A 15,963-nucleotide genomic window follows, 5' to 3' on the forward strand; every position below is an offset into this window, starting at 1 on the left:
TATCATGTATTTGGAGCAGTTTTAGCTCCTTAATAGAGTGCATTAGCATAGACGTAACTACAGTACTAGCGACGGGGATTTTGCAGCCATTTTGCCAAAGGTTTGTTGACACTTCCTGTGTTACTGGGGCATGTCGTCACTGTCAGACTCTCAGACAAATTGGAGGCTGGCGTGAATGGCATTTTAGAACTGGTTGCATGTAATTCTGGTTTAAACAATATGAGGAGAGTGGTATTGATCTTAAAATAGTGCATGAAGAGTTAACACACGTAGATACAGTATGCATCTGTTATTGTTATTTTTTAAATCAATTGGTCACTTATCTGCTTGTTGAGGACAGAATGTAATATTCTTATGACTTACATTTTCTTACTACTATATTTCTTACCTGTACATAGTACAGCTTTTTAATCATGCTATTTTGATGACGTGTATCAGCTGGTTGTTAATCATCAGTATGTTATTGGCTACTGTTGAATTGGAGTCACACCCACAAATGTCTCAGAAACCTGGAGGAAAGCCTGGGGCTGAAACAAGGTCTTGCATACTTATTTGGAAGTGCTGACAACTTTATTTGCTACTTTGTGGTTTTTTTTTTTTTTTTTTTAGGTCTGCACCCATCATCAAAATACATTTGAGTTTAGTTGACCCCACTTCTTTTGTTTGAGTGGTATCAATCTTCTCATTGAACTCTTGGCAAGATGGAGAAAAAGCTCATTTGGGTTGTGTTGGTTCAACTTACTTCTAGTAGATCTCTTTCCAGAGGTTCAGGGGGTCAGCTAAAGTTTAATTGTCCATTTTCACGGCAGACATTTGGACTTGTCAAACACAGGTGTTATTAATACATTCACTAATTACTACACTGCATTGCAGTAATTGCTGGAACGGAGCCGTCATTAACTGTATTCGTTCCACCTGTGCTTCATCTGCTGTGACAAGTCCAAATGTCTGCTGTGAACAAGGTCTGAGTCTGAGTGCTTTTTCAGATTCACGTTAGGTTAAATGTATTCACCATGAACTGTAAAGTATATAAAGACAGACAGACTTTATACAATCTGTGCTTAAGCTCTTAAATTCACTGTCAGTAGCAGATTTATGTCTTTTGTGAATGTTTCTTGATAAAGTTTGGGGTCCACGGCTGTGGATTATCCAGAATATACACAGTTTTTACTCTGACTACTTTGTACTTTACAGCGTGTTGTATGGAGTCTTCTGTTGTTTCTGCAAAAAATGTAGCTCTTAATCTTTTTTAGATGTAATTTTTCAATGCAATTGTGGATACCACAATTTTAATTAAATTCACCTTCATTATATTTTATTTTAGAAACAAATATCTGTAAAGACTGAACAAATAACACAAAATCTAGATACTACTTGAGGTAAGTGAGAAAATGTGTAATTATAAAAATCTGTGTAATTTAGGTGAACTGACCCTTTAACGTGCTATAGGAAGCACCAGTAATAAGCCACATAGCTGTGTTAACAGTGTCGTCCTCTATCAACCGTTTGGAGGGAATATGTTTATTTTCTCAGTAAAGCCAGAGATAAAACCTCTAATAAAGAAACAAAAGCAGTGACATGAAGCAGGAAGGAAAAGATGTTTGTTAGACACACAAGGTGTACACGATGTTTTCTTAATAAAACACCATTGCTTTTATTTTATAAAAGCTCTGTGTATTATTCCCTCGTTTTCTTCTTTTTCTCTGTAGTGCAAAACTCTGTCGGAGGTGTGTGAGCACATTGTGTGTGTGTCATCAGACCCGCTGGTATCTCAGTCAGCCCACCTCGAGCTGGTTCACCTTACCAACATCAAACCCTCTGAAGGCCTGGTAATGACTGTGTGTGTGTGTGTGTGTGTGTGTGTGTGTGAGAGTGTGTGGAAGTGTGGGCTTTAGTATGATGTTAACTGGTACTCTCCCTTTTGTTTGCGTGTATTTCATGTTGTATTTGTTTCTTTTTGCTAATCTTTCTATGTGTATAATGGCATGATTTCTAACTACGAACATTTAATCAAGCACGGTGCAATTGTTTACTTTATTATTTTTTTTACATTTATTTGATCATAATATTTTATATTATTCTTTTTTTTGATAATACAAAATATAATATAGAACGATTCTGGGCCACTCTGCATAATAAATACTTTTATTTTTTGTACTTTAAGCACATTTTGATGCTGAAAACGCTGTGGTACTAGTACTTTTACTTAAGTAAAATATCTGAGTACTTCTTCACAAATAAAGTTGGATTGGATTGGATTCTTCCTCCACTAGATAATGACTACATGTATATTAGCAGGGTCTGATATCGTATTGGCCCACATATAAGACTACAAATACAAGACTCTCCCTTTTCCATTAGCTTTGCTTTTTGACATGCTGTTAATCCAAAGGAGACGATAGTCCTCATCCTTGAAGCCTTATCGCTTGTTAAAGTGAAACATAACATAACATAATACAATTAAAGCACAATGCAAATTACACATCTGTGTAGTTTGTCTATCAGTCACATACTCACACTCTCCTGTCAGACTCTTGGAAGCGGTACAAATTATCATCGTGCCCTCCTTCACCAAAACCCTTGCACGAATGCAACATTTGCTATTTGATAGGAAATGACATGTAAAGTGCCTTATAATGGTCTTATTTGCATAAACTACTTTTAGCATGAGCGTGATGAATCACATTTCCAACACAGTAAGAAAGTGAAAACCAACAGAGATGATAGCAGCTTTCAATTTGGACCTGGCTCCTGGTTGGGAAAATATCTAGATTTGTTAAGCTCTGCTGCTAACAAATCTATTTTTATTAGCAAAGAACTGTGGAAAACATATAGGTAGCAACTTCAATTTTTTTTGCCAACTGTCGCTGGGTTAAATGACAAACATCAGCTGCAGCTAATTAATTCAGTAACAGCTGACAAGAAAAGTTTGGCTCTGGTTAATGTGCTCTCTGCAGCTTATGTCTGTATTCAGCCAAAGATTGTTCCATTTTAAGTCATGTTAAGAGTCTCACAGTTAAATTTTGACTTTTAAATAAACATTTTATTCATCGTTCTGAATCAGGAAGTATGGAGTTCCTGAAGTACAGAAGGCTACAGCTGTTAAATTAATGTGTCAGATTTTATTTGATTAACATTTCATATATTCTACTGCTCATCTCATTTTCAGTTTGTAGGTACAGGTTGGGCACATTAATTAGACTGACACTAAAAACTAGTGTTTCTGGCTTCGTCTGGCTTGCAGCGTAAGCAATACCAAGAAGTTTTATTTGGTTTGCAAGTCAGAAAGGGAGCAAAAGGGATTGGCAATGGTTGAGAGACATAGGAGGGAGGTGAGGAGAGGGAGCGCCGGTAGCGAGAACTGTGAATCAGAGAAATCAAATGTTATTTTGAAATAGACACCCCTACACTGCCTCACCAGTTTGCGGCTAATTGCAGTCACACCTGATTTGTGGTTTTAACTGCTAGTTGTGGGTAAACTCAAGCTGTCCTTTTCTTTAGTGTGTGGCCCAACTCTGACCAAAGTTAATGAAAGTGTTGTTATTAATGAGTTATGCAAGCATAAAATATTCTTTCTTTGATTAATTTGATGAATACACTCATATAAGAAAACACGTTCACTCTAAACAAACACTCTATTTAGTGTGAACAAACACTATAATTGGTTCTATAGACCTTTTTCACAGCAGTCATTTTGACATGAGATAGTAGGGTAAACATGGGTGTTACTAATGATACTAACTAAGGTTCTGTTACCGGTGTTCACCCTACTATTTTATGTCAAAAGGGCTTCTGTGAAAAATGTCTGTTGTTGAAAGGTAAACCTAGAAGTGGCTTTGATGCTAAAGAAAAGCCACTTTCTTACCTTTTTCTTCCCTCTGTCCATCAGGGAATGTACATCAAGTCGACCTATGATGGCCTCCATGTGATCACAGGAACTACTGAAGGGGTAAGAGGCTCACTATTCATTGTCATACACTCACACACCAAACTACAGCCAAGAAGTTAGCTTTATCTGTGACACACAAACACCAAGTGGATTTCTCACCACGCCCGGGGGTTTGAAGGATGTAGAAGATTCTTATAACAGATCCATAGCAGTATATCAGATTCCATAGGGATGACTCTGCAAGGCTTTCCCTCTGTTATATTATAGCGTATTGGAGTACAGTTTGTTGCCCACACCACTATTCATGGATCAATTCATAGTCGTCTGTTCCCTTTCTGTCTCTCTCTTCTCTGTCTCTGAAGTCTCCAGCTGACCGTTGTAAGAAGATCCATGCGGGAGATGAAGTCATTCAAGTCAATCACCAGACTGTGGTGTGTGTGTGTGGTCCTATGTGGTCTAAATAAATGTTTTTGTGTTTATTCAGGTGTTCATTTACAGATTTTCTATTGTACTGAAATAATCTTGAAACCAACATAATGAGTTAATCTAAGTATCTTAAATGGCTAGGGTTAAATGCATATTAAAGGACTCTAATGTCTTTTAAAAATATTTACAGTACATAATGTATGTAACGTAATAATTTGACCTATACATTTTCTAAATGATCCTAATAATACATATGCCTGTTTTTACAGATATTGCAGATGTAAACAAATCCTTAAAGCTGCTATAATCAATAGTTTAAGGATAAGAATGCAGGTCATTCATAATGATGAATCCAAAGATCTATGCAGAGTGTTTTAACGTCTTTCAGCTCATTGTTTTGGTTTTTCTGGCCTGAAACTTTACTGTTTTACAGTTCTCATACTGTTTTCAAAGCCAAAATCAAATTAAAAACCCACTATATACTTCCCACTCTGCACCAAACAGCAGACAGACACATAGTGGTAAGTGTCCACAGGGCTTCCAGCACTTGACTTCTGGCCGCACATTATTGGAGCTTGCTGCTCCGGGATTACCAAAACAGACCAACATGGCCCGTCATTTGGAAACTGTCTCTCATATTACAAAAATATGCCTGGAAGTTGCTGAATCTGTCTTCATTTTAGATCGACAACAGTTAGTTTAAATATTACATAAAAGCAAATATAGCCTTGACCTCTACTTTATGCAAATGAGGTGCAGCTGGCGTGACGCCCCGTCTTTCGGAAATGCACTGTGACACTACCAGAATGCATTGCACCGCTGCTCATATAGACATTGAATGGAAGGTGTGGAAATTACTGATCCTGTGGACAGGTACCTTTAGAGACTAACTGGTAACCATAGTGGAGCATTTAGTAGCTAAAGAGACAGATATTTCCCCCAGGAGCTGGTGAAGACCAAAACCAGAGCTTAAAGAGAGTTAATTGAACATAAAAAGTACAACAGTGTTGTGTTCCCAGGTTGTCTCTCTGCTCTCAAGTTGACAAATAAAATCAGTTATTGCAAGTTTAATATCATCAGAAATCATATGAACAGTAACTTTACATTAAGATTTTTTTGCTATCTAGTGTTAGTGTTTTCTAATCTCTGTTCCAATTTATGAGGTGTCAGGATAAACCCCTTGAGATGTACCACCTTTTTTCACAAGGTGTTATCGAGTATTATAAGACCTGTCAGTCAAATTGGGAGTTAAAGCCAGCTGCAATTATGTGTCTTGAATTTTTGTGGCAGGGCAACCGGTCTGTTTACATCTATACTGCAGATTGTGCCCTTACTTTTACAAGGTGCAAATGCACACAGCACGCATTGCAATTAGTGTAATCAGATCCTCTAACCTTCTCTGCACCTCCTCTCGCATTATGATCAGATCTCTGAACAAATGCAATTAAGATAGTGGTTAGAAAGTATCTCCACACAAAGCACAGATAACTAAAAAGGCCTTGAACAGCACACCATATAGTAGCCATTTTTATTTTTGTATACAGTAGGTTATTGTTCACAGATGCCCTACAAACAAGGAGTGCTGGCATGGTTTTGTGAAAACAGTGGCTAAAAATGTAGAGAAATATATGATGAGATGCGTTTGTTTTCAAATTGAGGGCAGGTTACATCACATGAAAGCTCTATAGATAGACTTACCACCTCCACACCCACTTGCCTTGCACAGAAGGCTCAACAAGCGAGATCCAATCACGACGTGGACCGAATTCAAACTGCAGGCTGAATATAAATGTAATGCTGTGATTGTGTTGTTCATTATCCAGATGATGATAACTTGCCAGCATTTCAGTGCGTGCTTTGACCCTCTGTCTCCCGTTCAAAGGTGGGCTGGCAGTTACGTAACCTGGTCGGCTCGCTGAGGGCCGATAAAGGGGTTGTGTCCCTGACCCTGAAGAAGCGTCCACAGAGCACACTCAGCTCTGCTCCTGCTCTGCTGAAGAACATGCGCTGGAAACCCCTAGCTCTGCAGGTGGGACCAGCTCTACCTTTTATAGACTTTATTAAAACACTGCACTGGCCCACATAATTCCCCACAGTATTCCCACTCTCCCTGTACGACTGCAGCCAAAGCGTGTAATTAGGTCAGAGTACTGTGGCTCAGCATGGGTTTGTTTGCCAGCTGAAACAAACTGGAATGAATGGGAAGGGAAAATTGATGGCACCATCCACCCACATTCCCAGTGCTCCGGCAAATTATGAAATGTATCTCCCTAATTAACACTGATTATCTACACAATCAGGAGGAAACGCGAAGGAAAGCAGTCTCTCTGCCCTCCATTACTGTTTTCTTTTGTGTGATGACTTCAGTCGTGACTCTTGAAGGATAATTTTTGGCTTATTACAACTTTTTTCAACCCTATCTACTAATTTAAATACACTCATTATTCAGTACAATGTCATTCGTGCCTGCAAATATGTTCACTTGCAATTATTTTTCCAGTCACATTCTTAATGCTGGACAGATTTTGTAGTGTGGTTGTGGTTGTCGGAGTTTGGGGAGACCAACAAAGACTAAAAGAGAGAGACTATTGGACTTACATCCGTAAGGTAGCTAACAGGTTCACCATGTCAAATATATATATTGTGTTCACAGCCTGTTTCTCCTGCTCCGAAGACAAAAGCGCTACTGCAGGTTTAATAACATTGTTAAAGAGGTGGTCAGAGTTGGTCGCTATATCATTAACATTTACATATATATATAACATTTGGGGTGGATGCTGGGCGTACAAAGTTCTTTTGCATCCTGAGGCACTCTCCTCTCTGCCTAAACATAACCATAAAAATGTTAATTGTGCTTTACTTGCTACAGACGGATAACTAATACAACACATGAAACACACTGTCAAATAACATGTTGCAGAAACTACCATCAATATTTTAAGAACTTGGCAGATAGCTCCCTTTTTATGTTGATATGTTTTTTTAAAAACATATTAATGCCGCAAATTTGTAGTAGCCAATATAACATATTTTGTATAAATCAAAATGGATGTAGTGTCCATGGCCTCACCCATAGGTTTCTGAAAGCTTGGTATGGTTGGCTGTTGCCATCTTGGCATCCTGGATATAATCCAAAATTGGGAAAAGGGGTGGAGCCTGCGTACTGAAAACAGTCAACACTCAAAGTGGCCATGTTCTTAATTTTGCATAACTTTAAGCTTTAATATAATTCAAATGGGTGGCTTATAGAACAATTCATCCCTTGTACAGTTGTCACAAAAGGGCAAATTAGCTCTAGATACCAAAACTCTTTATTCGTGCTGTAAAGTTGGGCATTTTAACATGGGGCCTTATGGAGATTGACTTGCTTTTGAAGCCAGCCTCAAGTGGCTGTTCTAGAAACTGCAGCTTTTGTTACTTTCGTGTTGGCTTCATTTTTCAGCCACAGAGGTTGCCACTTGGTATAAACATAATGTGGAGATTGGAGACAAGGTTGCTGAGATCTGGAACATGGCGCCATCCGTAAACCAAAGTCTGCCTGGGTAAGAAAAATAAGTGGTCAAGATGTAAAAAAAACAACAGTTGAATCTAAACCAATTTAAAACCCGAAATGTCTGGAACAATCCCTCATTTCACAGAACTGATGCGGGAAGTTGATCTGTAAACTGTGATGGATGTTTATGAGCTACAATTTAGGTAATGATTTTACCGCTCACTTTGTTTTCCTCCTTCAAGTAAGTTTATCCAACCCAGGGGTCTGTATGACTGTATGACTGCTGGTGTTTCTTGCCTCATTAAACCTCTTTTTAGTGATGATTCATTTGGCGAGTACAATGTTATTGTTGTAACTAATCAACAGCAAACACTCCAAAAGTTAAGCAGCTGAGGTAGCCAACTGTGGTAAATTAATGGCTTGAGTTAGATATTTACGTAACAAACACAAACCTGAAGCAAATGTCTGTTTGTGGTAGGTTGCGGTGGAGTTTGAAGCGCTGTGGATGTGAAGTTTGACTCAGTGCAGTCTTGCTTTTCGTGGATATCTTGCAATTGTGTTTGAGTTGCTGGAACTGTTTTGCCCCCGGCCATGCAAACAGGTGCAATGTGTTGCAGTTGTAATAGTGAAAGCCAACACTGTAACCATGTTGTTGCCCCCTACTGGTCTGGAGTGCAACTGCCCAGATACTACTTCTCCAAGACATTAAAACACCCATATTGGCTTCAACAGTTATTATAACTAATAGCAATCTAAAATCTGAGTCCAAGTTTTAATGAAACATAATTAAAATTTTTAGAGACATTCAAGATGAAGATGATTCAACCTGTAAAAATAGTTAAAGAAAAGATTCTCCTAACCATATCCACTTTTGCTTTCTGCAGCCAACCAGAAGCCCAGGCAGCAGTTCGGCCACACCCTCAGGCACACCGACCAAAAGCTCTGCCCTCCAGGACCTTCACATCCCCCCTCCACCTGCTGAGCCATACACACCCAGGTAGAGTACTTGTGTACTTTAAAAGATAAAATAAAATCAACTGATAAGAAAGTAGAGCTAGAAGAGGAGCTTTTGACGTTGATGTACACTTGTTTGCCGTTAAATCCGCCTCTGCTGTTGCCATAGAGATGAGACAGGAGCCTTGTCTGGAGATGAGGCATCTCGTAACCATGGTGGCGTCAGCGTTGCTAAGCGATCTGAGTCACCAAACTCCTTCCTGGATCAAGAGTCTCGCCTGCGAGAAGAGGAGGAGCCTGTGTACTGCACCACGCCTACATATGGTACGCTCTTATGATTAAAGTGTGTGTGTGTGAGTGTGTGTGTGTGTGTGTGTGTGTGTGTGTGTGAGAGAGAAAATAAGAGGAGGGATTGAGTTCATTCTCATTCTGCTGTATAAGACCACTTTAAAAAAACAATCATGAGGCTGGGAATCCACCTGGCAGCCAGCGGCGGTTGATAAAAAGTTTTAGAAAGTGATGCCGCTCTATACATTACAGATCAAATAAATAAAAAGAATCCTAAATATCAAATATCAGAGTATAAAAATGGAACCAGAAACTTAACAATATTAAGTTTTATAATTGTGTTTACTTGTAGGCAGGCTGAGGCCGATCTCCATGCCTGTGGAGTGTAACTGGGTGGGCGACTATGAAGATCCAGCCAAGCTTAACAGAGAAAGCCGCAGAGGTGAGTGCCGGCGTGTGGAGTGCATATGTGTGTGTGTGCACCTCCTGAAGAGCCTGTTAGATTCAGTTAAATGTTCCCATCTCTCTGTATTACGAAGAGATCAGTGTGTGTGGAGATCAATGCGCCTCCATCCTCTAATTCTCTCTGTGATTAGCATCACAGAGAAATGAAATAAGAGGGGATGAGAAGGGAAGGGGGGGGGAGAAAGGTAGACAGTTGGCACAAAGGCAGAGAAAATGAAAGGCAGCGATGAAGGGAGAAAGAATAAAAGCAATAGAAGGAGAGGAAGGGGGGGGGGAGGAGGAGGAGGAGGAGGAGGGAGAAAGGAGGGATGAGAGGAGGCAGAAACAGAAAAAAAAAGACTATTCTCCCTGACCTCAACCTGAATCACTCACCCAGTTGCCATGGTGACGCTGACAGCAGCTCTTCTCGGTGTCTCACTTTCCTCTGGCCGCTGCCTAGCAACCAGGGGAGGACAGGGTGGGTACCGTGGAGAAGAGGTAGTGAAACCTGAGTTCCCTCCCCAGTGGAACGGTGAAGAGGAAGTTGGTCTGAAAAGATGGAGAGAGAGTGTGCACCTGAACTAATCCAATAAACACTCACACAGTCGTCGTCACACAGATGTGCTCACGCATGCATGGACACAACACAGACTCACGGAAAAACAGCATTATTGTTCCCCACACTGTGACAGATGGTGGGTAATATGGATCCATCAGTCAGCCTAATATATTTTGAAATATTTTTGATATACTTGGTACAGTACTGCATTTGACAGAAATACGACAACATTTGTCATTTAAACAAGCAACCAGGATTTTCAAAGTTTACATCCATGTTTGCTTTAATGACTGACTAGCTCACTGGTGATGCTGTGATTAAACATCAAATTATGCAATCTTTTTTTAATGAGTCTTTCAGCGATGTGACCTTTTGGTATTGTGTTTAATTTATATATTATTTATTTAGTGTCTAATTAGCCTAGAAAACCTCAGTGAGATTAAAAAACTATTGATAGGCAGCATTAATGAAGAGCATCACAATCAATCAGTACCACAAATTACTCTAATATGGAGAAGTTTGATGTGTTTGTATGTGAATTTGATATATTTGACGTGTGTGCTAAATTTGATTGGTTCATTTCACAGAAGCGTCCCTGATGCGTTACGTGGGACTGTCCGGCGTGGACGAGAGGACCGGCTCTGAAGACTACTCCTCCCACACAGCTCGTCCGGGCAAGCGGTCCAATGACACGGCCAAACGGGCCAAGAGGCGGAGCCATCACAGCCAAAGCCCCTCCCACTACGTCCTCCAGACGAATCAGAGAGATTCTCCACCGAGAGATCCCGCCACTATTTATCATGTAAGTAAATTATTTGGTCGAGTGAATCCTTTTTTAATCGTCTTTTTAAAATAAGTTTTGACCACTTTTAAGTTTCACATCTTTCTAAATTAGCTTAAAGACTCAAAGCAGGAGGAAACAGCTAGCTTGGATGTAATGCACAACTTGCTTTAAAGGCGCTGGTATTTTGTGTCCCCTTGACTGAGCCAAGCTAGCTGTTTCCCCCTGTTGCTAAGCTAAGCAATATTTTGATTTATATAATTAGCATATTTTCCAGACAGACATAATAGTGGTAGGGATTTTCTCATCTAACTCTTGGCAAGACAGCAAAAAAGTGTATTGTTGCGCCAATGTAAAAATGTTTGGTTTGATATTAAACCAAATAGCTACTGGTACTAAAACCGAATTTTACCATTAGGTATTGTGAGTGAGTGAGTGAGTGAGTGGAACATAATGAGTCCATGAATGAAAGTGGAGTTGCAAGTCAAGAAGGTTTCCACAACGTGTATGTTTCACAATAAAAGCCTTGTCAAGACATGAAGGGTTTCTGTCCACTGAAGCGCTAGTGGGGTTTTAATTTGAAATGAATACAGGAAATGTTGAGTTTGTATTAACAGAGTAATAATAATAATAATAATAATACATTACTGACTGTACTGACAAACAATAGCTGCCTAGTTACCTTGGTAACTTAGCAAATATATGCCATAATGTAAAGTATGAGTTGCTGTCAGGAACAGGGTTATATTAGAATTATACTGAAAAGTGGAAATGATGAGTCATTGTTCATTAACTTTCCATTAATTCACAAACTAGTTAGCAACTCACCATGAAGACTTCTGCTCCACCGTGTACTCAGCTGTAGTCAGCTACACTAAAGGATTTCGCTGAGAGCTGCTTCTTTTTAATTAGCCAAAGCGTCTAGTACTGACAAATCCCAGTTCAGTCAATTTGCATAAAATCAAACTGGATTAAGCTCGTACACTGGACCAGAACAACAAACCCAGACGCCAACCCAACCCCCCTTGAACTATTCCTTTTAAAGAAGTAGTTACAAGTAGCAACAATGAGCTCTTAGCATCAAGGACTGATAAAGAAAGGAGTACCAGCATTTGAAGAGTGAAAAAATAAAGTTGCCTACCTTAATTTGCAAGTAGTAGCTTCAAGATTTCATTATATAGTTGCATAACGTCGATCAAACACGGTTATGAAACTCTGACTTTTCCCCTCAGTTGCCTCCTCAGAGTAAAAACAAGGTAAATGACGTAAGCGTCTGCTTCCTTTCTGATTTGTTTTGATTCTCAAAGATTTGAGGGGAAAAAGACAAATTTTACCCCTCAAGGAAAAAGCGCTGTAGTGAAGTGTGATCTGAGTGAATGCTGACTCATTATTACCCCCCTGTCATTTCCATGACATCTGTCCGCCCTGGCTGTCCGTCTGAGCTCGCCGCTCTCAGGTCCAGACAGTCAGTTTGGCCGGCAGTGACCTTATACATCTTGACAGCATCTCTTTTGAAATTAAATGTGCTTGCGTGTGTGTGTGTGTGTTTACAGTGTGCATGGCTGCTGCGATGGCAGATGGCGTGTCAGTGGGTGTGGGCGGGACCATGTCATCCGTCTTGCTGAGCGTGGGGCTGTGAGTGGCCGAGCTCCAGGCTCAGACATGTGTAATATCGTGACATCAGAGCTGGTGTGTGGCCCCATCTGACCTGTCGAGAGAGGTCACATCTCAAATATGCGGGCCAGAGCTGTTTTAGATCAGAGGATTTCAAACTGTGAGGAGCTGAAGGGGGAGCAGAGGAGGTCATAACAGAGACATGAAACACGCCATTTTAGATTCAATGTGACACCATTGCAGATAAATGTCCATTAATTCGTTTAGAAATCAGCAGTAGCTCAAAGTAATAATACCACACCACCACCAAAAGTAAAAATATGCATTCAAAATATGACGAAGAAAAACGTATGTAACAATAATCTGGAAAATGTACAATGTAAACTGTTATTTAATTATTATTATTATTGTTATTATTATTATTATTATTATTATATATCATATCATTATATTATTATTTCATGTGCATTAATGTAAAAGCAAGATTTTACTGTTGTTGGTTGAGGCGGAGCTCATTTTGAACTCTTTCATGCAGGACTGCAATTAATGATTATTTTCATTATGGATTAATCTGCTGATTATTTTCTCCAATAATCAATTGATTGTTTGGTTTGTAAAAATTCTGAAAATACTGAGAAATAATGAGAAAAATGTCATAATGACTCTGCCCAAAGTAACATCTTCACAATGCTTGTTTTGTCAAAAAGTCAAAACTATACAATTTTAAAAAATCAATTCAAATGATTGAAATAAGTAAAATGATTATTAAGTTAATGTTTTTGCGTGATTCCATTTTTGTGTTTTGTGTGCAAACATTTTAATTTGTAGTAGTAGTAGGAGTATAAAGTGGTATGAGAAGAACACAGTCAAGGAAAGGACAAGTACCTCATATTTGTACTTAAGTACAGCACACAAACACAAATCTTATAACAGCAGCAACTTGCTTGAAAATCATCACGTTTTCTACAGTATCAAACTAATCCAGTGACAGTCAATGGGCACACTGCAAAAAGGAACTGCTGGTAGTTAATCCGGCATCACATTTATTGGTGCCAGCTGACCAAAATGTGAACAAACACTGGCTAAAAAAACAAGTTGTGACTCACGGCTAACTAACGGACTCAGTGTCAGACCTTAAAAAACCTCTCTCCTAGATGTCCGTCCTTTACGTTTTGCTTACTGAAATCTCTGCTTAATCCCGCGAGGCCCCTGAGCTTTATTTTCCCACATTTTCTCCATCACCTGGACGTCCTGTTGTGCCACCGCTCCCTCCCTTCCTGCCCTTCTGTTCTATGTTTAGAGGTGTGAGAGCTGCAAAAGTCCTCCATGAGGTTGACTTTTCCACCCGCACATGTGTGTGTGTGTGTGTGTGTCTCTGTGAGAAAGAGATAATGAGAGAGCGAGAGTCTCCCTTTGTATCTGTGTGCCTTCTGCCTCCTCTCCTCCGCTCCCTAAGATCTGTCATCTTTTATATCCCAGGATTCTTTGCAGCAAACAAAGGCCACTGATTCATCCTGACAGCCTGCTCACCCTCCCTCTTCTTCTCTTCTTTTCCAACACGCTCTCAGACATACCAACAGTCCTCCTCTCTGCAGTCAAAGACCAGGAAGAAGAATAAAGGTAAGCAGAGACGCCACCTGTTCGGTTTCAAGCAAGGAGCTGCCGTCACAGTCCGACACTTTCCAGTTGCGGTCGTTCACTGTCTCAGGGAAGCTGAGCTAATGGACGTTGTACAGCAATGTGAGAGCAGCTGCTTCTGCTGTTGAACCACTTATCTTAGTAACACTTCATTTTACGGGTCTGTCATTTTCAAATAAGTTCCCAGAAAGTTTGAAGGAAAAAAAACATATATATTGGTAATTATAGCTAAAATAAAATGTATTGGTTGTGTAGACCTTTTTCACAGCAGCCATTTCAAAACAACAAATAGTAGGGTAAACACAAGTGTTACCAATAACTAATAACTAACTGTTTAATTGACTAATTGCTTCAGCACAGTATTTCAGTCATAGTAGTGGTGTCATTGTGCTGGTCTGTGTGTGTGTGTGTGTGTGTGTGTGTGTCTGTATTTGTCAGAAAATCCTATTTAATTGACTGCTCTGCTTTATACTAGCGGCTTACTCTTCACTCCTCTTCACCAACTGGTCTAGGATCTGGTGCTCATTCTCTTATGCAAGCTCCTATGCTAGTAATGTAAAAAAAAAAAAAAACAACCCTCCCCCCAATCCCTCGAGCTCCCAGTATGGTTAGTGTCAGCTAATAGGACTGCTACGTACCTAACGGCAGCTAGTAGAGTTAGCACAAGAGCAAGGCACGTGTTGCAGCAACCCCCTGATACTTTCATCCTGGTGACAAGGCACGGCTCACAAGCGGTGTTATATTTTTTCTGTGACTATCCGACTCATGAAAAGTGGGTCAACTAAGACTCTCTCAGCAAGTATTAGTTTAGTCAAGTATTAGGAGAGAGCCCTAATTGTCTCCCCTTCATTCCACTCCTCTCATGCATACACGCCGAACACTGGTGATGCACAGATCGCCGTTACACGTGGATCGGGAAGGACGTGTCGTGAAAAAGAACATTCCTGATTAATAGCAAAGGGGTTGAAATATGGGGAAGCATAAGACACTGTGAATACACAATAAAGAAAGGTCCTGAAGGCTCGACATAATTTAAAAGACAATTTGGCCTACAAGGACCATTAGAGGTACAGTAAAATGAAACACACACCTCCCCCACATATGGCAGAGATCTGTCCACTCTTAATGATGTTTAAATACACGTAGGTGAAAAGACGCTGGTCGGTAAACAATCAATCACACCTTCTTGTTTATATCATCTGGTGAGACATAAATAAAAATGTCTCTGACCTTAGAAATCTATATCCTGCATGTTAAAAATGTATCCTACTGAAGTTGTCTCATTATTTTTCTGCTGCAACTTGAGTCTCAGCCACAGACTCATGCTAAAGTCAGAACATTTTTCTCACATAGTGTGCGGAGACGACTGTATTTGCATTTTAACACATCTTGATGATTTCGCAGATTCTCATGAGTCCAGACTGGATTGCAAGCGAGGCAGTTTTCCATCTTTTCGCTTTAATACTGTGCACTTAGTCCACATGAACATTCATATGAAAGTCAGCATTTCTTTATGTCACAATGTTGAGATGAAACATTTGTAGCGCATTAAAAAAGGGAATATGTATCTTTATACATACGTACATATAACAAATGAGGCCAGGATTGCAAGCCAGATACCATAGAGTCCTTTTTCTTCCTCTCTTTTAGATGGCTTTACTCCCTAATTGTCCTCCCTCCAACTCTCTGGTATCAGTTTCTTTGCCTCTTTGACCAAAGCTTTTTTTTTTTTTCCTCTCACCACACTAACGAGGATCAACATGTTGGAAGTGATTCTTTCACTTGTTTCACCATCTGCCATTTTGAGAAGCGCTGAAAAGCTTTAGCTCCATCTGCACTTTTTCTCGGGCGATGGCTTTGTTTGTTTACAGCAATTA

At 39.8% G+C, this 15,963-nt stretch overlaps 1 protein-coding gene across 2 annotated transcripts in view; it reads left to right on the forward strand.

The window, feature by feature from the left end:
• The window catches only part of cnksr2a (connector enhancer of kinase suppressor of Ras 2a), a 51,548-nt gene that overhangs the window by 22,798 nt on the left and 12,787 nt on the right, over nucleotides 1–15,963 (forward strand). For both annotated transcript variants that reach the window (XM_051411190.1, XM_051411191.1), the window contains exons 6-14: nucleotides 1,710–1,829; nucleotides 3,890–3,949; nucleotides 4,252–4,320; nucleotides 6,198–6,344; nucleotides 8,693–8,805; nucleotides 8,932–9,086; nucleotides 9,403–9,492; nucleotides 10,641–10,855; nucleotides 14,017–14,068. In XM_051411190.1, the coding sequence (XP_051267150.1) occupies nucleotides 1,710–1,829; nucleotides 3,890–3,949; nucleotides 4,252–4,320; nucleotides 6,198–6,344; nucleotides 8,693–8,805; nucleotides 8,932–9,086; nucleotides 9,403–9,492; nucleotides 10,641–10,855; nucleotides 14,017–14,068 (1,021 nt within the window). The remainder of the gene's footprint in view (nucleotides 1–1,709; nucleotides 1,830–3,889; nucleotides 3,950–4,251; nucleotides 4,321–6,197; nucleotides 6,345–8,692; nucleotides 8,806–8,931; nucleotides 9,087–9,402; nucleotides 9,493–10,640; nucleotides 10,856–14,016; nucleotides 14,069–15,963) is intronic.

The sequence above is a fragment of the Dicentrarchus labrax genome, unplaced genomic scaffold (assembly GCF_905237075.1).
Source record: "Dicentrarchus labrax unplaced genomic scaffold, dlabrax2021, whole genome shotgun sequence".
Classification (NCBI taxonomy): domain Eukaryota; kingdom Metazoa; phylum Chordata; class Actinopteri; family Moronidae; genus Dicentrarchus; species Dicentrarchus labrax.